A 25,775-nucleotide genomic window follows, 5' to 3' on the forward strand; every position below is an offset into this window, starting at 1 on the left:
TGTAATGCTGTGCTTTACGCCCCCGACTACCACGCGGGCCTGAGGATCTGGGTTCCACGGCTGTTCCATCATGGAACAAGGCTCCAGGTAATATGAGTGGTAGCACGAAGCCACGTAGTGTACACTCATCCACGTCTGGAAGAATTGTGACCGAAAACCCGGCTCTGCTTCAGTTGTTACGGGAGCGGACTGGGGATAGTAGTATTGGTACAGCCACTAGACCCGCGGCAGGTGGTACCAGGTGTGTAATAACAGACTCAAGTCGCTTGGACAACTCTAGTCACTCTAACCCTGCTTATACTAATCCTGTCTCTACGCAACTCCCTACTGCTGTCAACGTACAGACCAGCGGGGGCAGCCACCCGCAGCTAGCTGACTCTCATAGAATAGCAAGTAATGACAGAGAAAACAAATTAGATGTGATTCCTTTGGATTCTAACAAAGACAACTGTAATACTAATAGTAGAACTTCTGTAGGTGACCGTGACAACGTGTCTGGTCAGACTTCTTCAACTCCTGCTGGAGATCTTAACATATCTCAGGTAGAACAAGACAGTCGCACCAAGGTCATTCCTGGACTGAACCTGCAGAAGAGTAAAGAGAAAACATCCGAATCACTGTTGTCGCGAGTAGATAGCTCGTTGTTGAACGAGGATTATTCACAAGAACTTGTAACTCCTGCACGTATACGTAGCTCTGTTATAGTGACACCCTCCTTGCATGACAAACGCTTGCATGATGTAGATGTGCATATTTCCTCTAACGCTAACCCTTCCCCTGCTTCTGTCCAAACGCATAGAGTAGAAGGTGTGAAAGGTACTGAGACACTGCATGCTGTTGACGTAACCTCTGGTGCTGGGTACACTGTCAGGGCAGACACAAACACTAATCTCTTCAATTATATCTCTCCACACAGTCCAGACCACGGGGTCGCAGCGGGAGGTCACAACCCTGCGACAACACAGAGGTCAGAGGGTCAAGGTCAACCAACCACAAGACAATCTGATATTGTCAAGGACAGTTTAGAGGCATCACATGATCTACAGGACAGCCTTGACCTTGAACAGTCCCACCAGTTAAAAGACAGTTTAGACTCTGACTCGGGGAAGAACTCCCCAATCACAGGCCGGAAAACTTACCCTGTGGAATCTCCAACATCAAACAAAATACCCAATATAAACACAGCGTCTGCACATACTAGACGGAAAGACAACCCGAACGCACTAAGTCAGGTGCGCCCAGACTCCGAACTTTCACGAGGAATCCCGACACCCAAGCCTAGCTCGGGTGTTCCTGATTCTGCCAAAAGTAGAGTTCCTCAACCTACTGCAAGAAGTGAGGAACCCGCTACTAGACGTAGCACCAGCAGTGTATACGCAGTCGCTAATCCTGCTGTTCTTGCAGCCCAGGGAGACACTCCACGCGAGGGAACACAAAACGCTAAGTTCACGCCTCGTGCAGAGCAGGCTGTACAACGTCGTGAAAATACACAAGGAAGTGCTAAACCCCATTCTATAATAAAACGGGAGAGTACACAAGGTAGTGTTAAGCCACAGTCTGTAACGAAACGCGAGGACACTAGGGATAGTGTAAAACCTGCCAAACTTACAGGACGTCAGGATACTCAGGATAGTGATAGAGCTCCACCTAGTGGCAGAAACTCCTCTAAACCGCAGGTAGGAGATTCTGTAAACAACAACGCGAAGGTAAACTCGGCCACATCTGGACGTAAAAGTGGCCGCAGTGCAGTTTCCTTTCATCCAGAACCTAAAAATAGAAGTGACAATAGTGACAGTGACGAGGAACAAATTCGTGCTCCAAGTAGTCATCTGAAGGAACGTGTTCCCACACCTCACCCGCGCTCACCCTTAAAGCCCGACCAAGTCACGCCGCGACGTGACACCACTCCTCAGATAAAGGAGTGGGACTCGGACGGCCAGTCGGACACTGATACGCCAAAACCAGCACCTGCAGTACCACAGCCTCAAGGGCACTCTCCATCACCTGTCGTTCAAGAACGGAGGAGCGCCAACACGACATTACCAACTGTTAAACGTGTGTATGTGGATTCTCCAACATTCACTCCGGAGGAGGAAGATCAGTATCGGTTTGTAGAAAGTCGTCTTGATGAAGGACAGGATGATATAGAGGATACTTTCAGAAAACTTGATAAAGGTGATAAAGTAGAACCAATGGCAACCACAACACAGGCACCACCCATCCAGGGAGGTCATCCCAGCTATACTAGAGACAATTATGATGGGGGTGTGTATAATAGTCAGTATAGTCGTCCCCCTCCAGAGCCCCAGTATAGGGAGGATTATAGACATAATGTAAGGAAAGAGATTGGAGGTCAGGGGGCTCCCCAGGGGGGTCAGTATATCAGAAAAGACAGTGAGGGTCCCGGGGCTCCAATACCTGACCAGTATAGTCGCAACAATAACCAGGGTGAGAGACCGCATGGTTACGATTCTCAGTATAGTCAACAGGCTCAAAACAGGGGTTACTCTCAGGACGTACGAGGAGGGGGAGACAACCAGGGAGATCCTAGGGTTCAGCCACCAGCGGCTCGCGATACAAGACAGGATAATAGATATGAGGACAGAAACAGGGTCATGAGCCAGAACAAAGGTCAAGGTCAGAATGACCGATATGAGGATAAAAATGCAGGTTACGGTCGGTATGAGGACAGAAATGAACAACCTCAATATGACGATAGGAATCGACACGATAGATATGAGGATCGTAACCAATACAATAGTTATAATCGTGGTGACAGGGGTCAGGAGGACAGAAATGATCCCCCACAGTATCAGGATGGTAGACAGGGACCTGCTCATCTCGAAACAAATGATCGAAATAGATATGATGATAGACCCACTTACAATGATCAGCAAAACCGGGGCAGGAATGAGGCTGAACAGTACGATGACCACAACGATAACTACAGGCAGCCTCGGTCCTTGATACAGAATGGTTATGAGCCGGAGGAAGATGAACAACAGCTGATAAAACAGGAAGAGGAGTACCAGGCTCACCTTCAGAGCCGACTTCGTGACCAGGCCCAGCAAGATGAGGAATTTGTCATACCCAAACTTCCCCTGGAGGATTCGCTGGAGGACCCCTGGCAGAACCCCCCTCCCCCACCGCCTCAGCAGGCCTACCAGGAACCCAGTGGTCCGTACGGTTATGATGAGCGTGAAACGGAGCGCATGGAGATAGTTAACCCTCCACCTGTAAAATATGACTTTGTAGAAAACAACAAGGTAGATTACGGTAAAGTGCCAGATAAATCATATGCTTATTTATTAGAAAGAAAAAAGGAAGGTGAGAATAAATTAGACAGTGTATTTATAACACCTAAACTCCGATCTAAAAAAACGACGCGAAACAATGTTACGTCAAACAAAAGTCGTGGTGATTCCCCGCCTGATGATTACATTCCTAGTGAGAATGCATCAATGGCTGAAGCACTTTGGGCAAAGCGCTCAACAGCGCTTGAAAAAAAGAAAGACGCAAAACAGACTAATAAATCTAAAACAGCCTCCGGCACAAGTCTCAGGAAAAACAGGGGTCTGCAAAAGTACTCCAGTGAGAATGGACTAGTTCGTCAGCCTCTTTATAGTCAAGGGCAGAGTCAAGGGAGGCAACCTGTTCATATGTACGGCACCCCGACTCGAAACCACTACCTAGAACCACTGGAAAACAAAGCAAATAGACCAAAGCCCAGTGATCGTATGGATGGACAGGGGATGCCTCCAGCATCATTTAAACCAATAGACCTGAAGCCTGTCACCCAGGAGATAGTGACTGAGGACGGACAGCGAATCAGTGTGGATATTAACCTCAAAGTTCTGAGTCCCCGGGGGGAGGGAGGTGATCCCCGGGGTATACCACAAGTATCGGCAGAGGTGCTGCATGGGTCCCAAGCGACAGGTGGAGTCCGCCCTGTGGGGACACAGTACTACCCGGGGGCATATGAGGGGCAGGACCTAGCCCAGGATCCCTACCGACAACAGTACTACCAGGTAAGTCTGTCAGGGTAGAAATAACTAATTCAAGATTGTGTTTGTCAAACATTAAGGGTACATGCAACTGATTGTTTTGTAACTTGTTGCTTTGACTTACAAGTAGGATATGTTTTCTGCCTTAAAATAAAAATAAAATAAAAAAATAACATCTGATAATTCAAAACAATAGTAAAACATTTCTTGTCTGAAATCAAGAGGGACTGTGTCATTTGACAAGATGATAAAAAGAAGGTGAATAAACCTGTCTTATCCTATACCAAGAAGGACTGAAATAATTTGGTCAAACATACAGTATATTGTAAAAGTCTGGACTAAAGAGAAAGAAGCCTATTTTTTTGGGACAATGGTATGTTGGCAATTACAGTGTGTCCTTAAAGTCAGGTGTAAGCTTGGTCAGGATTTCTTTAAAGTCAGGTGTCAGTAAAGTCGGGTTTTACCGTATAACAAGATATCTTTATAATCAGGTGTCAGTAAAGTCAGGTTTTACTGTATAACAAGATTTCTTTATAATCAGGTGTCAGTAAAGTCAGGTTTTAACTGTAAAACAAGATTTCTTTATAATCAGTTGTCAGTAAACAGGTTTTAACTGTAAAACAAGATTTCTTTAAAGTCAAATGTCAGTAAAGTCAGGTTTTACTGTATAACAAGATATCTTTATAGTCAGGTGTCAGAAATGTCAGGTTTTTACTGTATAACAAGATTTCTTTAAAGTCAGGTGTCAGAAATGTCAGGTTTTTACTGTATGTTATAGAATAACCTAAAAATCAGTCAATAACCATGCATCACATTCTTGTTCACCTTTTAACTATATAATCACTTACGTACAATTACGAAACCTTAATATAAGACAGTTTGTGTATTTTGTTGGCCTCTGCAGGGACAATATTACAATGTATTCCAGTATACAAAACTCTCTAGATCATTAGGGACATATCAATTCCAAAATTTATAGGATCCTTTAAGGTCTTTTAAGCCATAGAGGTTCACCAAGGTTCATCAAGCGTTGGTTTGGGGTCAAATATATTTTAAGTCCATTTAATTTTCAAATTGTATAAAAGCACAAGGTTTAAATATTTTTTTATAAATTGTAAAGTGATCGAAGCTGATGAAACTCAGATAAACTTTATTTATGACAATATAAGTTGTTTCAAATTTCATTAGTTACAGATAAGATTCAGAGAAATTTGGAATGGGGTAATATTTTCAAAATTACGATCCCCTATACAGTACATGTAATATTATTATGTAGTTATTTTACTTAAAAAAATCTACCAGCCCTTGCATTCAATAAATTCAAACTCCAGCTCTTTAGAAGTAAGACCTACATTGAACAGCTGGATTAGATGTCAATGTAAAAGGATATTGTGTTAAACATTATGATGGTAATATGTGTCTGGGGATCAATTTTTTGTCAATAACATCATGTATTAGCTAGGCCATTAAAATATTGACACAAAAGCACAGAAAGGAAACGGTTTTGAAGGTTTTTTAGGATGTTAGAAAAAAAGTTTCTGAGACAAGATATATTATTGTGTTTAGGTATGTATAAGGTTACCATGTGTGTATCCGGAGACCAAACAGTGGCGTTTCCTGGCGCAGTATTAGCGTGTCTGTGGCGCGGTATTAGCGTGTCTGTGGTGCGGTATTAGTGTGTCTGTGGCGCGGTATTAGCGTGTCTGTGGCGCGGTACACTGTGTCGACGACACTGTTTGGAGGTGTCCTGGAGACACTGTTGTCTGTATATACTCACAGTACATAAGTTATTTAGATTTATGTGAAGACTTTCAACAGAAGGTGAATGGGTTATAAAGTAAACAGATCAATGACTTCGACCCTGTCAGTAACTTGAGTTTACTTTCGTTTCAATACGCCAGACAATGCCCCACTGGGTTGACAACACTAAGTGTTTAAAATTACCAGATCACTGTACAGGTCAGCACTGTTGCATCAAGTTTAACAAGATTAATAAGATTTTCACAGAAGTAAAAATGTTCAGCCATTTCCAGAATTGGAATCTCCCTCCGGGAAAGATTCTGAATTCAGCTTAAGAATTTAAGTGAGGTCCCCCCCGCGGGAAAAGAGTAGATACGGGGTTAAAGAAAAATGACAGACAAATGTCTGTCAAATTAGTGATAGAAAAATGATAGACAGGCAAATGATGACATACACAGACAATAGACAAATAGCAGAAAAATAAAGAAATGGCGGCAGATAAATTATAGACAATCAGTAGTGTTTAACAGAACAGCATGGTACCTACGAAGCAGCCATCAAAGTAAATAATAAGATAAAAGTTTGAACAGTAAGTAAGTAAAATGCAAATCCTCAGATTTTAAGGACAGTCTGTTTTAAGTTGTGCTGTTGGTCCGTCACATGGCCTCATGAATATAAATTTCTGATTATTGGTGAAATATGACACCAATGTAACACGTTATGTTGTGTCAATGTTTGAGGTGTCGTTACAAATGTATTATTGTACAAAGTGAGTTAGAACTTATATCTATAAAGTATATAAAACATCACATGTACATTCTAAAAGCCTGCCATACTTATTAGAGAATTCATGTCGTTTGGAAAAAACGTATCTTCCTAATAATATTGTCTGGATTTCACAGTCAAAGTTATAATCTTGTACATCATGTTTTATCAGTTATTTGATTTAACTCGTAATGTCATCTAATTTATAAGAAATCAGTACATATCATATAAATATCGCAGGGAAAACATGAATATTAATTTTAAATATGATAGAGCTTGGCTGACTAGTCGTGACTGAGCCACATACATTGTGTATTGGCAATCCTGTATTAGCTTTCGTTTGAGGAGTGGCTCTTTGTTAGATTAATAGTGTTTGTGAGGATTAAGTCCAAGGTTATTGTCAGATCTTTAAATGTGAAGTTCAGTATCAACATTAAGATCTAGGTTTTTATAAATTAGTCACTTACAGCCCTGTTTAAGGCTTGAGTGTCCATTTAGACTTGACTTGACCATACCCACTCTATATATACACAGAAATCTATTCACACCCTCGGCTAATACACAGAAGTATTCCAGGCCTTCTTTACAATCAATTATGTTTCTGGTTGTTTATTTGGGAACATTGCAGACCCTCCACATAGCAACCATTCCGATACCAAACTTTCTCTTAGGAATATAGTTACAGCTAATAAATTGAATAGCTGTTATTGTTAGCTGGTAAATAATGTTGCCGTGTTAAAAGAATACTGAATTTTCAACCCAGGAGATGTATTTTGGATACCATAACTAATACAATATCACCTTGTAATTGTCTGCATTCCATTCCACGAAATCGAAAAAAAATTAAAAACTCTGCATAAAATGTATTAAACTGTTTTGGTACTGCACAATTTAACACTATACATTATATAACTACCCACTAAATTTAGCATGTTGGGCCCAGAAAAAAATACCGGAATACCTTGATGTTGAAGTTTTAAAAGGAAATTTAATTAATACCGTATTACCTTAATATCAAATCTTGCTCAAGCTTTGTTTAAGTCTGCCTTAAGGTGACGGGCAATATCTCAGTGACAACTTTGTTTAAGTCTGCCTTTAGGTTATGGGCAATATCTCAGTGACAGCTTTGTTTAAGTCTGCCTTTAGGTTACAGGCAATATTTCAGTGAGAGCTTTGTTTAAGTCTGCCTTTAGGTTATGGGCAATATTTCAGTGACAGCTTTGTTTAAGTCTGCCTTTAGTTTACGGGCAATATCTCAGTGACAGCTTTGTTTAAGTCTCCCTTTAGGTTACGGGCAATATTTCAGTGACAGCTTTGTTTAAGTCTGCCTTTAGTTTACGGGCAATATCTCAGTGACAGCTTAGTTTAAGTCTGCCTTTAGGTTATGGGCAATATTTCAGTGACAGCTTTGTTTAAGTCTGCCTTTAGGTTATGGTCAATATCTCAGTGACAGCTTTGTTTAACTCTGCCTTTAGGTTACAGGCAATATTTCAGTGAGAGCTTTGTTTAAGTCTGCCTTTAGGTTACAGGCAATATTTCAGTGACAGCTTTGATTAAGTCTGCCTTTAGGTTACGGGCAATATCTCAGTGACAGCTTAGTTTAAGTCTGCCTTTAGGTTATGGGCAATATTTCAGTGACAGCTTTGTTTAAGTCTGCCTTTAGTTTACGGGCAATATCTCAGTGACAGCTTAGTTTAAGTCTGCCTTTAGGTTATGGGCAATATCTCAGTGACAACTTAGTTTAAGTCTGCCTTTAGGTTATGGGCAATATCTCAGTGACAACTTTGTTTAAGTCTGCCTTTAGGTTATGGCCAAATTTCGGCAGGCAACTTTGCTTAAGTCTGCTTTAGGTTACGGGCAATATCTCAGTTGACAACTTTGACAACACAGGATTATTATAAACAGTCCTCCAACATGGAAGGATATTTAGTGCTGCCATAATTTGACTGTTTAAGCAATAATGAAAGTAAATTTAGCTTCATGATATTTATTATAGATGCTAAAAATGTCACAAAATCACTTGCTCCAACACTGCATTTGATGTACGCATCATAAATGAATAAATTAATAAGATCAGAATTCATAGGAAAATCTTCAACAGTCCTCCATTTAGTAGAAATGTTTGTTTTATCAACTTTCAGTTAGACAAGGAAAAGGAGACAACTTGGGTACAATTTCAGTAAATTATGATGACGTGATAGTTAATGATCTGTCATAATATTATATAACAGAAAATGTATTAATCACTCTTGTTGGTCCTGAAAGCTCACAGGGGTGTTTGTGTGGGAGGAAACTGGAGTAAACCCTGGTGATTGGGCAGGTGACTCCATACTATTTAATGTCCCTGATTGTGACCCTTGCCATCTTGTTGAAAAGAGAGTGCGCTATCCTCTGGGCAACCTGTCCAACCGATGTCATATGTATAACAGACCTGCTTTTATTGTTAAATCGGCATCAGTCTTTAATAGTTGCTGAGAAATCATCCTGAAAATACACTAGCTATTTGTTTTAGACACTTGAGATTTAGAGCCGTATCAAACTGAAATAGGAGGTTACTGTATCAAACTGAAATAGAAGGCTACTGTATCAAACTGAAATAGGAGGCTACTGTATCAAACTGAAATAGGAGGCTACTGTATCAAACTGAAATAGGAGGCTACTGTATCAAACTGAAATAGGAGGCTACTGTATCAAACTGAAATAGGAGGCTACTGTATCAAACTGAAATAGGAGGCTACTGTATCAAACTGAAATAGGAGGCTACTGTATCAAACTGAAATAGGAGGCTACTGTATCAAACTGAAATAGGAGGCTACTGTATCAAACTGAAATAGGAGGCTACTGTATCAAACTGAAATAGGAGGCTACTGTATCAAACTGAAATAGGAGGCTACTGTATCAAACTGAAATAGGAGGCTACTGTATCAAACTGAAATAGGAGGCTACTGTATCAAACTGAAATAGAAGGCTACTGTATCAAACTGAAATAGGAGGCTACTGTATCAAACTGAAATAGAAGGCTACTGTATCAAACTGAAATAGGAGGCTACTGTATCAAACTGAAATAGAAGGCTACTGTATCAAACTGAAATAGGAGGCTACTGTATCAAACTGAAATAGAAGGCTACTGTATCAAACTGAAATAGGAGGCTACTGTATCAAACTGAAATAGAAGGCTACTGTATCAAACTGAAATAGGAGGCTACTGTATCAAACTGAAATAGAAGGCTACTGTATCAAACTGAAATAGGAGGCTACTGTATCAAACTGAAATAGAAGGCTACTGTATCAAACTGAAATAGGAGGCTACTGTATCAAACTGAAATAGAAGGCTACTGTATCAAACTGAAATAGGAGGCTACTGTATCAAACTGAAATAGAAGGCTACTGTATCAAACTGAAATAGGAGGCTACTGTATCAAACTGAAATAGAAGGCTACTGTATCAAACTGAAATAGGAGGCTACTGTATCAAACTGAAATAGAAGGCTACTGTATCAAACTGAAATAGGAGGCTACTGTATCAAACTGAAATAGAAGGCTACTGTATCAAACTGAAATAGGAGGCTACTGTATTAAACTGAAATAGGAGGCTACTGTATTAAACTGAAATAGGAGGCTACTGTATCTAACTGAAATAGGAGGCCACTGTATCTAACTGAAATAGAAGGCTACTGTATCAAACTGAAATAGGAGGCCACTGTATCTAACTGAAATAGAAGGCTACTGTATCAAACTGAAATAGGAGGCTACTGTATCTAACTGAAATAGGAGGCTACTGTATTAAACTGAAATAGGAGGCTACGGTATCAAACTGAAATAGGAGGCTACTGTATCAAACTGAAATTAAAGAAGGCTACTGTATCAAACTGAAATAGGAGGCTACGGTATCAAACTGAAATAGAAGGCTACTGTATTAAACGGAAATAAGAGGCCACTGTATCAAACTGAAATAGAAGGCTACTGTACCAAACTGAAATAGAAGGCTACTGTATCAAACTGAAATAGGAGGCTACCGTATCAAACTGAAATAGGAGGCTACTGTATCAAACTGAAATAGAAGGCTACTGTACCAAACTGAAATAGAAGGCTACTGTATCAAACTGAAATAGAAGGATACTGTATCAAACTGAAATAGGAGGCTACCGTATCAAACTGAAATAGGAGGCTACTGTATCAACCTGAAATAGGAGGCTACTGTATCAAACTGAAATTAAAGAAGGCTACTGTATCAAACTGAAATAGGAGGCCACTGTATCAAACTGAAATAGAAGGCTACTGTACCAAACTGAAATAGAAGGCTACTGTATCAAACTGAAATAGGAGGCTACTGTATCAACCTGAAATAGGAGGCTACTGTATCAAACTGAAATAGGAGGCCACTGTATCAAACTGAAATAGAAGGCTACTGTATCAAACTGAAATGGAAGGCTTTAACACCACTGAGCATTTTTTCAGTTCTTGTCCTTGGCCTCTCCTCTTAAAAATAGACATGTAGTGAAAATGGTATGAAATTTCAACACAACCTTCACCATACAATATAGAATTTCACTTAAACCTCCAAAGTACAAATTAAAATGTTGAGCTTTGGAAATTTAAATGTCGTTTTGTACTTGGTATTGATTTAGAATCACGTCAGTATGTTGTGCCTGTTCCCTGACCTGTTTGTGATGTATCGTGTATTTATATATACTACATTGGACGGCCTCCAAGCCTGTCCTCTACCTGTGTTCCGCAGTAAGGTCCATCCAACATGACAAGACATTTCGGCTTTGTCACCATCTATATAACGTAAACAGACACGCCGCCAATATACTACTTGATCAATTGTTTAAAATTTCAAAAGATTGCTTTAAATTTTTTTGCATTTGTGTCGAGCATTTTTTTTCTTTTTCTTCCAATTGTCGTTAAAGAAGAAATTTTATCTAGACGTGCATGCTGTTGTCAAGAATTATTTTTAGAGATTACAGCCTGCACACATATAGCTTACAACAAACCTTATAGAACTCACATTTCTTCTACTGTAATGCAGCCATCCAAGATAAGGTTCAATACTTAAAGCTGCATTTTAGACACCCAAATTCTTTTCGTTTAAAGGTCTTATAATCAATTTATTAATTTTCTCAGCTTGCAAGTCGTAAGAGTTAGTTACCACAGCAGTGTTTTAATCAGCATATTCTATAATGTTACCAGTAATTGATGTTAAAAACTGACATTTACCCATACTCGGTACAACTTGCCTTTAGCAGGTATTGCATTGATAACGAGAACGCCTCCTGTCCTAATTACAGTCTAATGGAGTTTTATGTTTTCCATGTATATCACTAACATGTATAACTTTAATTGGCAGTACAGCCATTTGATTTTCTGAGTTCATGGGGAGGTTATGGTTGTGATACGTAAGTAATGAAGTACCATGTACAGGTAATGATGTGTTATGGTTGTATAAACAATTAATGCGAGGAGAAAATGTTGAGCAAAAAAATATCAGTAATGATGGAAAGCTGCTTTTGTCCGAGTTCTGTATCTTTCAACATTTTTCAAATCAAGAAATAAAGCGATTAATTTATATATTTCAATTTTGAAATTAATTTAATAACAAATAAAAAGTGTATATGGGGAGAAAATTACTTTTAGAAGACTAAGTTTTATAATTAACTAACGTGGTCCTGGTGTAGATCAGTCAATCTAACGGAGAAACTATTAACCTGAACAGGTAGAAATGTGGGGCAGATTAATAGCTCCTGAGGGTGGGGTTTTCTGGGGCACATAGATAGAAATGGTATCGCTTGAGTATGCTGAGATTACGCACCCCCCCCCCCCCCCAAACTTATATAAATAAGTAAGTACATCTCACATACGTTGGGTAACAACAGTATAGCTACAAGTACAACATATACAGGGTACAGGGTGTATAGTGCAATGTGTTAATGTTTTATCTTAGTAAATCTTTAATTCTTTAACAGGTAATTTTTGAAGAAATACAAGACTTATTTCGCTAAACCTTTTTCACTAAAGTCGGAATATAGAATAGAAAAGAATGCAGAATGCAAATAGCAGATTTTTTGTATCCACAATGTAACAATGTTAGGGGTGGGATATACTGGCAGGGTCTGTCTGTAGACGGAGTCTTTGTGGAACCAATCCCCTTAGAGAAATTATCTGAATTTCAAGAGAATTTCTACACATGTAATAATGTTACAGGCCTTTTTATGAATATTTTGCCCCTTTTCTGATATTTTTTATTGTTTGTGTGTAGAGAGAAGGGAGGGGGCGGAGTATGGGAGGCAGGGTCTTATTTCAACTGTGGGCTAAAAAGGCTGAAACTTCCATTTTTAATTGTACCACATCTGGCTTTTAAGTATTAACCTACACAAGGGAACAGTTACATCACACCGTCACATGACCGGACAGCTAGTTTTGTTACCTACCATACTCAGAGTAGTATGGCAGTATTTTTAGCTTGGAGAAATCCTCCAATGATAGACCTCTACAATCGGGCTAACTGATAAATTCCAGTCCCTATTGTAATTTTATAATTTTAGCAGCTTATCAGATATCTTCATTTTACGGCCCAGTAGCGAACACCTGACAACCCGCATGACAAAATGACTTAAACTATTTTCATGGTGAATAGTTTAATAACCGACTAAATCCTTTCAGAATGCTGGCATATGTATTCAGATTTATATATTTAAGATGAGAAGAACAAAATTAATGATAAACAGTTTTAGTAAATACCAATGAAACAAAAAAAGAGGTTAAAAATGGCTGTTGTAAACTGAGAAGACTTGGTACAGGCTGGTGTGGGCTGATCACCTGGTCTCCTGCCAAACATAGCTGGCCTTTGACCGATTCTAGATTAATACACTGTACATAACGTATGGAATGTAATTAAAACGATTGTTTATCAGAATTTGATCAAGCTTTGGACATTTGATCCTCTCTAGGTGTACAAGGTTAGGTAAACAGTTCTACCTTAAGCTGGGTAATCTATAAGCATCTACTATATATATATATATATACCTCACGTTAATGAAATATTATGCAATTATCTTTATGTTTTTATTTCTAATTTTAAATCTGCGTTCAATGGATTTATTAAACTGTAGTTGTAACCAAATATATTTACTCTATATTAAATTGTATTATCTCCAACTCAATCAATTAAAAATGATCAGAAACTTGCATCCCTCAATATATATGTAATGCGACTTCTGAGATTTAACTGTGTTAAAATGAGGCCTTCTGGGTTCAATAAATGTATATTTGAATCAGACTTATTCTGCATGAAAGCTACATTAATAAATAAACTTTAAAATCTGTGCTAAATTTAGATTTGGACAGACTACAAGTAGTTAATTAGTGAACAGGAAAGGGAGCAGCATGCTTCCACTGGGAATTGTGACCCGGCTACCTGGCTACCCGGTAACACAGAGTTCAAACCTAGGTTAGTATAGGGTTTGTTTGGGAGCAAACACATTTAAAATGGAGGGGTAATGTGATAGGTTTTCATTTTACATTAGATTACAGCTACCTTCTAAGTTTTGTCTTGGAGGGAATTTTCCTCTAGCTCAATTGGTAGAGTGATGGAATACTGGGAGGGCGATGGACACCGTTTGCAGAGTATTTCTGGGGACTTTTAAGGACAAATAATGGGCCCCATTCCCAATTAAAACTTTCATATTTATGCCTCATTCCCAAAATTTGCAGTTTACTCCTGAGAATTTCCTTCCCAATTGGTATACTATATTTCTTCCCAAAATCAGACAAAAAAGGCCCCATCCCAAAGAAATGAAAAAAAGCACTGATTTGTAACAGGAAAGAGAGCAGTGTGTTTCCTCCGGGAATCGAAACAGCAACCTTCGGCTTTCCAATCTGCCACTAAACTGATTGAGCTGAAAAGGGAAATTCCTTACAGTATGTAGCTAGAAAGTGACCACAATCCTATGTACAATTAAAACAGGTGCCACAATCGGGTTAACATCAATTGAAAGAATATGCTTTCAGAAAATTTCCTGTTACAAATATTTTTTGTGTCCAGAAACAATGACCTAACACCTAGTATACTATAGCTCTGATTGTGTTCTGTCTGAAGTTACTGCCTCTTCAAACTTGGAAATGAGCTGGTGTTTATCTAATATTATATCAGACATTCTGAATGACCAGATAATCACTTGCAATTTTTTTCTAAATTTCTTTAGTGGTGAAGATTGTAACAGCAAGGTAGCGTATACCCTTAATAAACATACACCATTTAACTATTAGTGTATAGACCTGCTACCAGGTAAATTCTGTATGTATTTGTATTAGGATATGTACATGCTCAGTAATATTGATTTTCTGTCAATAACTTACCAGTATTGTACACTTCAGTCTCAGGGTAGAGAAAAATAAAAGAATCACAATGAAGTTCTTAATACATCTGTGCTTTAATTTTTTTCATTCAAAGTACACAAATGGTGTTTTACTATGTGCTGTGCATTTATTGATTTTGGCTAGGAATTGACAGACCAAGACCTACATGTACATAACTGTTCCATTTCTAAAGATGAAATCAAACCACAGAGCCTATCCAATAATTGCTATTAAGGATGTCTTAACTAGACTAATAGAGAATGGTCGATACAACTACCTACCTTCTACACTAGCTCCTCAAAGGTTGTATTAGTTATGGATAGCCCTTACTGAAAGTATCGGTTGTCTGCATTAAAATTTACTGCATTTTTGTTTGTGAATTAAAATTGGAAAAAAATCAGAATTACGAAAATACTATAGCAATCCACAGATTATAGATTATCAACTCAATTTTATAACAAATTCAGTCAGGTTCTTAGTTCTTTTAAAACTGAAAAAAAGGGTTAGGTTACTGTTGCCTTAGTTTTCACACTTAATCAGTGAATATATTGGCTATGAATGACAACTGCAAATGACAAATTCTATGTAGTGTGTACTACCTTGTAACAATCGATTCATATTGAATTCATCCTTACAGTTCATGTTGACCTTGTCATGTTCAGTTGGCATTACCCGGTAATACTGACTGTGTTGAAGTAAACAGGCCAATATTTTTTTAATATATTATTATCATGGGAAATTAAATTAGTTTATCAAAAATCATTTGTTTAGTTAAAATAAGTGAAGGCATTCTGTACGATTGTTTTAAATGCAGAACAGCCACCTGAGTAACAGTTTTCAGTGTACAAATTTTAAAAGGACAGGGTTTACTGGCCGTCATAAGTTTTAGATCCCTTTTATATCATAGAGCACATGTCATGTTATAGAAAACTATGTTACGAACAACGTCTGATATTTGACCAGATGTTGTGAGTTATCACATCACAATGTAAGTTCACATAAAGGGTGATGTGACGGAAGGTGTTGTGTTGTCACATCACAATGTAAGTTCACATCACCCTTTATGTGAACTTACATGGTGATGTGATAACTCACAACATCTGGTCAAATATCAGACGTTGTGATAACTCACAACGTCTGATATTTGACCAGATGTTGTGAGTTATCGCATCACAATGTAAGTTCACATAAAGGGGGATGTGACAGAGGGTGTTGTGTTGTCACATTACAATGCAAGTTCACATAAAGGGTGATGTGACAGAGAGTGTTGTGTTGTAACATCACAATGTAAGTTCACACAAAGGGTGATGTGACAGAGGGAGTTGTGTTGTAACATCACAATGTAAGTTCACACAAAGGGTGATGTGACAGAGGGTGTTGTATTGTAACATCACAATGTAAGTTCACATAAATGGTGATGTGACAGAGGGTGTTGTGTTGTTACATCACAATGTAAGTTCACATAAAGGATGATGTGACGGAAGGTGTTGTGTTGTCACATCACAATGTAAGTTCACATAAAAGGGGAAGTGACAGAGGGTGTTGTGTTGTAACATCACAATGTAAGTTCACACAAAGGGTGATGTGACAGAGGGAGTTGTGTTGTAACATCACAATGTAAGTTCACATAAATGGTGATGTGACAGAGGGTGTTGTGTTGTTACATCACAATGTAAGTTCACATAAAGGGTGTTGTGACAGAGGGTGTTGTGTTGTCACATATCAATGAAAGTTCACATAAAGGGTGATGCGACAGAGGGTGTTGTGTTGTCACATCAGAATGTAAGTTCACATAAAGGGTGATGTGAAAGAGGGTGTTGTTTTGTCACATCACAATGTAAGTTCACATAAACGGTGATGTGACAGAGTGTGTTGTGTTGTAACATCACAATGTAAGTTCACATAAAGTGTGATGTGACAGAAGGTGTTGTGTTGTCACATCACAATGTAAGTTCACATCACCCTTTATGTGAACTTACATGGTGATGTGATAACTCACAACATCTGGTCAAATATCAGACGTTGTGATAACTCACAACGTCTGATATTTGACCAGATGTTGTGAGTTATCACATCACAATGTAAGTTCACATAAACGGTGATGTGACAGAGTGTGTTGTGTTGTAACATCACAATGTAAGTTCACATAAAGTGTGATGTGACAGAAGGTGTTGTGTTGTCACATCACAATGTAAATTCACATAAAGGGTGATGTGACAGAGGGCGTTGTGTTGTCACATCACAATGTAAGTTCACATGAAGGGTGATGTGACAGAGGGTGTTGTGTTGTTACATCACAATGTAAGTTCACATAAAGGGTGATGTGACAGAGGGTGTTGTGTTGTCACATTTACATTCACTTAGATCACGGAACATATTATACTGTAAGCGTACAGGTTTTAGCAGCATTCCTATTTTAGCACTGTACATGCTTAGAATATGATACTAATTTATAATTGCTCTTATTGATGTTTTTGTGTATAGTTTTTGTGTATAGTTTTCTATTGTATACTATGAGTGTGTCATTTCATCAAAGCGCTAACTTGTTAAAATTTGATAATGCACTAAAATCTGTCTGGTAAAATAAGTAATCTTATAGTATTACTCCTACAGTATTACTTACTGATAAGTAATTATTGTTGACCAGTGAAAAATGCATCATACTATAATACCTGGTACTCACTTTAAAGTTGAACTCCAGAAATGTGCGTTATTATGATATGTATATATTTGTATTTCTCCAGTCTCCCCCCGGACCACCCCCTGGACTACCACCGGGTCTCTCTCCAGCAGAACCTTATAACTTTGACTACAGCCAGGCCCAAGACCAGGAGAACCAATTGCCACCGCAGAGAAACCAGGATTATGAGCCTCAGTACCAGCCCCAGGGATCTCCACCCTACCAGTCCCAACCCCACCAGACACAGGCTCCCTACCAGACCCAGCGGCCCTACCAGACACAGCAGTCCCAACCCCACCAGACACAGCGTCCCTACCAGACACAGCAGTCTCAGCCTCCAGAAGTCCCCGCCCCCCAGACCCAGAGTCCCCAATACCAGCGCCACCCATCTTACGAGCAGCAGTCTCATCCGGTGTATGATCAGCAACAACAGGGCTACAGCCAGCAACCTTCCTATGAGGCAGAGCCCAAGCATCAGTCACCCAATCCATACCCCAAGATCCCACCCATATCGGCAGGCACAGAGGATCGGTTCGCAACCGGTCCAATCCGTGTGGAGCTAGAGGGGTACTCAGCAATTCACCAGAAGAATCGACAGAAGGACCCTAATGAGCAGCCCTGGTATCAGGTGTATACACTGAGCGACTACAAGAAGCTAAAAAAGGAGATGGACGCTGGCCGAGGGCCACTGGGTCCTGACATGGAGAATGAAACCTTCAAGGAAAAGGTAGGTACTAATGGCCCTATATAGCTAATGGCACTTATTGGTCTGTAGTATTGGTATTCAACAACATCAATTTTGAAAAAAATATACAAAAGTTTTTGAAAATGAGAAAATGCTGTTGTGTTAAACGCAGATTATATTGAATATCCCTGAAAAACACATAAAAGAATAAATATTGTGGTGAGTAGAGAAATGGTATGATGTAGAAGTAAACCACATTCAACCCACTAAGCAGTTAAAATAACGTCGTGGTACCACACACACACAAATGGTATTCTTTTTTTTCTTTTTTTTCAGAACAGTATTTTCTTGGTATTATGTATAATTTACAATTGTCTGAGTGTTATTAGTACAGTTTCTTGTGTACTTGATGTGTTTTCAGTCTCAGCAAATTTCATTGACAAATAGTTAGATAAAATATCAGGTTTATCTGGTAAAAGGAAGAAATGGAAATCGTGTTATACAGGAAGATTTTTATACTTGCACATTTTTATAATCAGATGCTTTTCTTTCATGGTTGAAAAGTTTATAATGATATGCCAATTAAATTGATGATGCTTTATACCGCTATGGGGCAAGAGAATATTCAATTCCAGAGTTTCTATCGTCATTGTCCATAAGTTCTTCACCCTTTTCCCAGCTAGGAATTGATTACATTCAGCTCCGCAGAGAAATCCGCACTTTTACCGGTGTGAGATTTCCTTGTCTCACCCTAGGGTTGAGACGGGGGGGGATTCCCCTTTTCATAACAATGGCATGACGTCACTTCAACAATACAATGATGTCACGTCAAGAATCCATCATACATGATACACAATGATAAAACAGGGTATGAGAAAAAGAATCATTCACCCCCTTGTGGGTGAGATAGGGGAATCCCAACCATCGGGGAAAGATTCTTAAGTTGCCAAACACTCGACAAAGCCTCGTGTTTGGCAACTTAACAATCTTTCCCCTCGGGTTGAGATTCTCCTATCTCACCCCCAAGGGGATGAATGATTCTATTAGTCTCCTAGCTCCCAGCTGCACATGAAGTGGATGTTGTTTTTGAAGTTTTGTAGTGTCATTAAGCTATATCAACGTAAATGTTAAAATTCTCATATTGCACAGCCCTGTATGGCATACTTAGTACCATTTATATTGAGTCCATGGGTGTCACTTTACTAATAGTATACTGTATAACATGAAATGTTTGTTATGTATAAACATTTGTGGTTTTCGTGGTTGATATTGAACCATGAAAATAAATAGAATGATTTTGAATTGTATACTGTTTGTTAATATGGGATATACACGAAAGTTTGTACCACGGAATAATCTAAATGGCTTCAAACCACGAAGGAAAATACCCATGAACATTTTGTTATACAGCAATCAGAATCCTGTAACTTGACTGTGGTTATCCTGATCCTGTAACTTGACTGTTATCCTGATCTTTGTTTATGTTCACAGCTTGAGAAGAAACACAAGCAGAATGAGTATGCACGACTAGTGATGGAGCGAAACCGACAGGAATTGCTCGATCGTAAACCCGTTCAGCGTCGTCAGCCATCACATGACCAGCGGGAAGAGAACAAACGGCGCGCTGTAAGTCAGTCTCTGGTCTACGACAGCTACCTCGAATCGCCCATGTCCGAATCCCCCAGCAAACACATCCATCAGGCCCTCAACTCCACCTCGGCCCCTGGGCGTCTGGCCAAGACACGGCCCCGGGGCGACGCCAATAGGCGCCAACTTGTAAGTCAGGTGTGACCTGTCCATTGATATGTGTGCAGCGTTGTTGTGGTTATTGGTGGAATGTTAACAGTGTTTTGTGTTGAAGAGTTGTTTGTTCGTGCTTGTTTACTTGTTTGTTGATGTTGTAGGAATGCTGTGATTGGTTGGTATCTTTGCTGATTAACATTTTGTCATGGCGTTACAAGGCTGTTTGACGATATTGACTTACAGTGTACTGATGTCTGGAAATAGTTCTGAAGGTTCACCTGGTTGTTCATATACAAAACAAAAAGTTTAATAATTCAAAACCCTGACATGAAATGAATAGTTGTAATTTTGTACAAGGGCAAGTGAGCTTATGCCGTGGTGAAGCATCCGGGGGTCATAATCTGTCCGTCAACTTTTCCTTTAAAAGACTACTAGTCCTGAACGGCTTAGTGGATTTTGACTAAATTCGATCTGGAGCACCTTTGGGCCAAGGACACTCAATTTTGTATAGTCGGTGGGTGTGACCCCCCCCCCCTGGGAGCATTTCTTCTTCTACCATAGGGATTAAGGGATTTCATCTTAATTTGGTCTAGAACATCCTTAGGCCAAGGGCACTCAATTTTGTATAAACGGTTGGTGTGACCCCTCCCCCAACCCCTGCCTGGGAGCAGAGAAGAGGGGCCAAAAAGGGGAAATAGAGGTAAAACCTTTAAAATCCTTTTTCTACCATAGGGATTAAGGGATTTTCTCCTTATTTAGTCTGTAGCATCCTTTGTCCAAAGGGACTAAATTTTGTATAAACAGTGGTTGTGGCCCCCCTGGGGGCAGAGAGGTGGGGCCGAATAGGGGAAATAGAGGTAAACCTTTAAAACTCTTCTTCTACCATAGGGGTTAAGGGATTCTATCCCAATTTGGTTAAGAACACCCTTAGTCCAAGGGCACTCAATTTTGAAAAAACGGTTAGTGTGACCCCCTTGGGGCAGAGGGGCGGGCTCAATAGGGGAAATAGAATTAAGACCTTTGAAACATTTATTTCTACTATAGGGATTACAGGATTTTATCCCAATTTTGTCTCCATCCAGTTGTCTAGTGGTGCCTGTTACTATTAGGGTGTATTCATTAGAACAAGATCGCCACCAGGCCGCCATCTTGGATTTTGATATTTGAAGGTTGTTCTCGCTTTATCTCCAGAAATACTGGATGAATCTTTTTGAAATTTCATATATACCATGGAGTGCTATTTCTCTCATTTCCATGTGTATAAGATAGAGCTGTCCAGGGTAAAGAAGGGGTGTAGGAAATTTCTATCTTACATCCCATTTCGTGTGATGTGACGTCACAATGACTCAACAATAATGTGATGTCATGAATTTGGAAAAATTCTGATGCCGCAATGCGGAAAAGGCGACGTGATGAAATGAAAACCTTTTACGAAATATTTACCTTTGTACGTAAGAAAGATGAGATATTTTTTCTGCGCAAACTCTGTTTGCATATATGGGGTATGCTTGTGTTAGTCTTGCTGACAGATTTGTTTTCGTATAAAAAGCTAAGGGGAAAATTTTGATATTTTTAAAATGGTAGCCAGTTCAATCGCCTTTTTATGGTTTATTAGTTTATTTTGGTAGAAGGAATGAGAGAAAAATACTCTTTCAAGCCCAAAGGTGTAGGATAGGGAAGTTCCACCCGAGGGGTTTACAAAGTTAGTAAAACCCGAGGCTTCAAAGGGTCTTATAATCTTTACTTCATAACAAGTACTTAAAACATATCCAGGTGAATGATACAGGCCATTTAGGCCTCTTATTGAATATATTGTTTGTAATGTTACAATAGAAAATTTAAATAGAGACTAGAGTATGTACCGAGGTATGAAAAGATATGATGATTGATCTGTTTTTAAATATGTATATATAAATAAAAATCCTGTATCGGGTAATTGTGCGGAACTCTTGTATCACAAAGTCAGTCATCTGATGATCACATTTAAATATTCCATTGTTATTTGTTGTTTTCTGTTTGAACGTTCACTAAGTTGTTGCTGTGTTATGGATGTGTTATGTGTTTTTCTGTTGTAACATTAACGTGTGATGATGTCAGCATGGATATAAGATATCAGGAGAAGTCGTTTGTATTGTCCTGAACGATTTATATATCAACTTTGGTTGATAATGAAATGTTGAAGTTTGTTGGGGATCAGAGCCTCCTGGAGGATTACTGTTAGTTTGGTGGAGGTAGAAGTTTAGTTACAATGATACTGTTACTGATTTGACAGTGTAACGTGTTGGTATATCAGAGCCTCCTGGAGGATTACTGTTAGTTTCGTGGAGGTAGAAGTTAAGGTACAATGATACCGTTGCTAATTTGACAGTGTAACGTGTTGGTATATCAGAGCCTCCGGGAGGATTACTGTTAGTTTGGTGGTGGTAGAAGTTTAGGTACAATGATACTGTTACTAATTTGACAGTGTGACGTTAGCTGGCAGAGCCTCCTGGAGGATAAACATTTGTACTGTCTGGGTTGTAACGGTTGGTCATAGTTCTGTATGGACAGTTAATGGGTCAGTGTCAGTACTGTCTGGGTTGTAACGGTTGGTTGTAGTTCTGTATGGGCAGTTAATGGTTCAGTGTCAGTACTGTCTGGGGTTGTAACGGTTGGTCGTAGTTCTATATGGACAGTTAATGGTTCAGTGTGAGTACTGTCTGGGGTTGTAATGGTTGGTCGTAGTTCTGTATGGACAGTTAATGGTTCATTGTCAGTACTGTCTGGGTTGTAACGGTTGGTCGTAGGTCTGTATGGACAGTCAATGGACAGGTCACACCGAACAAGTTCTCCCAATTTAAAAATGAAATGGTCACAATAATTCTGAAGAATAAATAAACTTTTTGGAAGTATAGACCTTTTGAAATTATTCAACCTTATGGACAGTTAATGGTTCAGTGTCAGTACTGTCTGGCATGTAACTGTTGGTCGTAGTTCTGTATGGACAGTTAATTGTTCAGTGTCAGTACTGTCTGGGGGTGTAACGGTTGGTCGTAGTTCTATATGGACAGTTAATGGTTCAGTGTGAGTACTGTCTGGGGTTGTAATGGTTGGTCGTAGTTCTGTATGTACAGTTAATGGTTCAATGTCAGTACTGTCTGGGATGGAACGGATGGTCGTAGTTCTGTATGGACAGTTCTTGGTTCAGTGTCAGTACTGTCTGGGTTGTAACGGGTGGTCGTAGTTCTGTATGGACAGTTAATGGTACAGTGTGAGTACTGTCTGGGTTGTAACGGTTGGTCGTAGGTCTGTATGGACAGTCAATGGACAGGTCACACCGAACAAGTTCTCCCAATTTAAAAATGAAATGGTCACAATAATTCTGAAGAATAAATAAACTTTTTGGAAGTATAGACCTTTTGAAATTATTCAACCTTATGGACAGTTAATGGTTCAGTGTCAGTACTGTGTGGGTTGTAATGGTTGGTCGTAGTTCTGTATGGACAGTTAATGGTACAGTGTGAGTACTGTCTGGGTTGTAACGGTTGGTGGTAGTTCTGTATGGACAGCTAATGGTTCAGTGTCAGTACTGTCTGGGATGTAATGGTTGGTGGTAGTTCTGTATGGACAGTCAATGGACAGGGCACACCGAACAAGTTCTCCCAATTTAAAAATGAAATGGTCACAATAATTCTGAAGAATAAATAAACTTTTTGGAAGTATAGACCTTTTGAAATTATTCAACCTTATGGACAGTTAATGGTTCAGTGTCAGTACTGTTTGGGTTGTAACGGTTGGTCGTAGTTCTGTATGGACCGTTAATGGTTCAGTGTCAGTACTGTCTGGGGGTGTAACGGTTGGTCGTAGTTCTATATGGACAGTTAATGGTTTAGTGTGAGTACTGTCTGGGGTTGTAATGGGTGGTCGTAGTTCTGTATGGACAGTTAATGGTTCAATGTCAGTACTGTCTGGGATGGAACGGATGGTCGTAGTTCTGTATGGACAGTTCTTGGTTCAGTGTCAGTACTGTCTGGGTTGTAACGGTTGGTTGTAGTTCTGTATGGGCAGTTAATGGTTCAGTGTGAGTACTGTCTGGGTCGTAACGGTTGGTGGTAGTTCTGTATGGACCGTTAATGGTTCAGTGTCAGTACTGTCTGGCATGTAACTGTTGGTCGTAGTTCTGTATGGACAGTTAATTGTTCAGTGTCAGTACTGTCTGGGGTTGTAACGGTTGGTCGTAGTTCTGTATGGACAGTCAATGGACAGGTCACACCGAACAAGTTCTCCCAATTTAAAAATGAAATGGTCACAATAATTCTGAAGAATAAATAAACTTTTTGGAAGTATAGACCTTTTGAAATTATTCAACCTGATGATTATTTAAGGTATATTTATAGAACCTACCAGAAATTGTGATATATTTGGTCCATCTGTAGCATTGTGAAATATAAGCAATAATCTTTTTTAGAAAACAAATTATCATTAAGGTTAATAACTCCCTTGTAACACATGAACCATATTCTGTGGAGGGGGCAGATTTTTGAACTTTCCTGGTAAGTAATGAAGGGAATAGTGGTACTAATAGCATGCTGCTACCAATATAACCGTTTAATATACTGATCTCGCAAACAATTGCTCAATCGATCAACAGGGGGTATTCACTGAAAATAATATGTCTTTGGGAAAACTGCTGAAATATCAATTATTGTTAACAAAATTGTATTGCTTTTCATTTTTTGCATAATGTGAATAAATTGATGAACTGTTTTGAAAGGTAGAGTGAGAGATAAAATATCAAAATATCTCCCAAAGTATATAATAAATAAATGTTACCACTGTTTAACAATTTAGAGAACATGATCCTTTTTGGCAATGTATCAGTATGTAAAGCTTTATATCTATAAATGTGGATATTATGTTATACTTCATGGTTAGAAAATAAAATTAAGCTTTTATGAGTAACCTGTCACCTGTACTAATTTATTATATTTTTCCTAAACAGGCCCTAGATTACGCCAAAAATGTTCCAAAACCAGTTGTGAAGGCAAAACCTTCACAGTACAACTCATATGAAGTCTCCTCCCAGTTGTCTCCCTTGAATAAGAAAGGCAACCAATCACCTGTGAAGACGCAGCCCCCCATAGAAGTGGTAGACCTCAACAAACTTCAGCAGCGACACGAGGAGGAGAAACAAAATGTAGCCATGATTAAGCAAAACATTCCCCAGAAAGTGTGACACAGAGAATGATGATACATGTTAACTGTAGGTCGTGCGATTGTAGAATGCTAAAGTTTTGTCTGATCAAATTTTCGCCCTTTAGCTTTTTAAAACAATTTGTTCTGTGTTGAAATATACGCACCAATATATATTGCCACAACTTACAATATGTATATATTTATTGTGTTTTGAGTCCTGTTACATTTGTTTAAAAGCAAAAAGTGGTGAAAAAGGAAAGGGAACAAAAATGTAGTGTTTGGCTGTTGTTATGGAAGTGCTAAGGTATGTTACCCTGTATGAGTGTTATGTGTGGCTCCACAACTGTCGGAGGTCGTACTAAACAATTCCTATAAAGTCTGATATTGAAGTGATTTAATGGGACCATGCTCCTATTGAACAATGAATGTGCGATAGTCGCTGAAAATTTGACCAATAGCCTTGTTTTCTCAGACGAGAACAATTTATTGCACATAAGGTCTACAAAATGTGATAAGTATATTGGTATCTTCCATAAGATTTGTCAGTTTGGTAAGATGTGATATCAAAGTTTTACTTTTTACACAAACTTTGTACATATTAAACGTGTCGCAACGTTTGTAGACCG

The 25,775-nt window shown here is 39.0% G+C and overlaps 1 protein-coding gene across 3 annotated transcripts; it reads left to right on the forward strand.

The window, feature by feature from the left end:
• On the forward strand, positions 1 to 25,775 carry LOC110453367 (serine/arginine repetitive matrix protein 2-like). 3 transcript variants are annotated; one of them, XM_021502301.1, is made up of 5 exons: positions 1 to 87; positions 917 to 4,028; positions 17,611 to 18,273; positions 19,723 to 19,857; positions 24,956 to 25,775. In XM_021502301.1, the coding sequence occupies exons 1-5, from the start codon at positions 71 to 73 to the stop codon at positions 25,187 to 25,189; spliced, it is 4,161 nt and encodes a 1,386-aa protein (XP_021357976.1). In that variant the 5' UTR covers positions 1 to 70; the 3' UTR covers positions 25,190 to 25,775. The 3 variants fall into 3 exon arrangements, with proteins under 3 accessions (XP_021357976.1, XP_021357968.1, XP_021357960.1); XM_021502293.1 differs by having other exon boundaries at positions 81 to 241; XM_021502285.1 differs by having other exon boundaries at positions 81 to 4,028.

This window comes from Mizuhopecten yessoensis, unplaced genomic scaffold (genome assembly GCF_002113885.1).
Source record: "Mizuhopecten yessoensis strain PY_sf001 unplaced genomic scaffold, ASM211388v2 scaffold855, whole genome shotgun sequence".
NCBI lineage: Eukaryota > Metazoa > Mollusca > Bivalvia > Pectinida > Pectinidae > Mizuhopecten > Mizuhopecten yessoensis.

What these genes read in the sequence shown, in the direction of transcription:
- LOC110453367 (XM_021502285.1), top strand. Translation starts at nt 93, where the DNA reads ATGAGTGGTAGCACGAAGCCACGTAGTGTACACTCATCCACGTCTGGA. An exon ending in ACCGACAACAGTACTACCAG is followed by an intron (nt 4,029 to 17,610) that starts GTAAGTCTGTCA and finishes GTATTTCTCCAG; the next exon opens with TCTCCCCCCGGACCACCCCC. An exon ending in ATGAAACCTTCAAGGAAAAG is followed by an intron (nt 18,274 to 19,722) that starts GTAGGTACTAAT and finishes TTATGTTCACAG; the next exon opens with CTTGAGAAGAAACACAAGCA.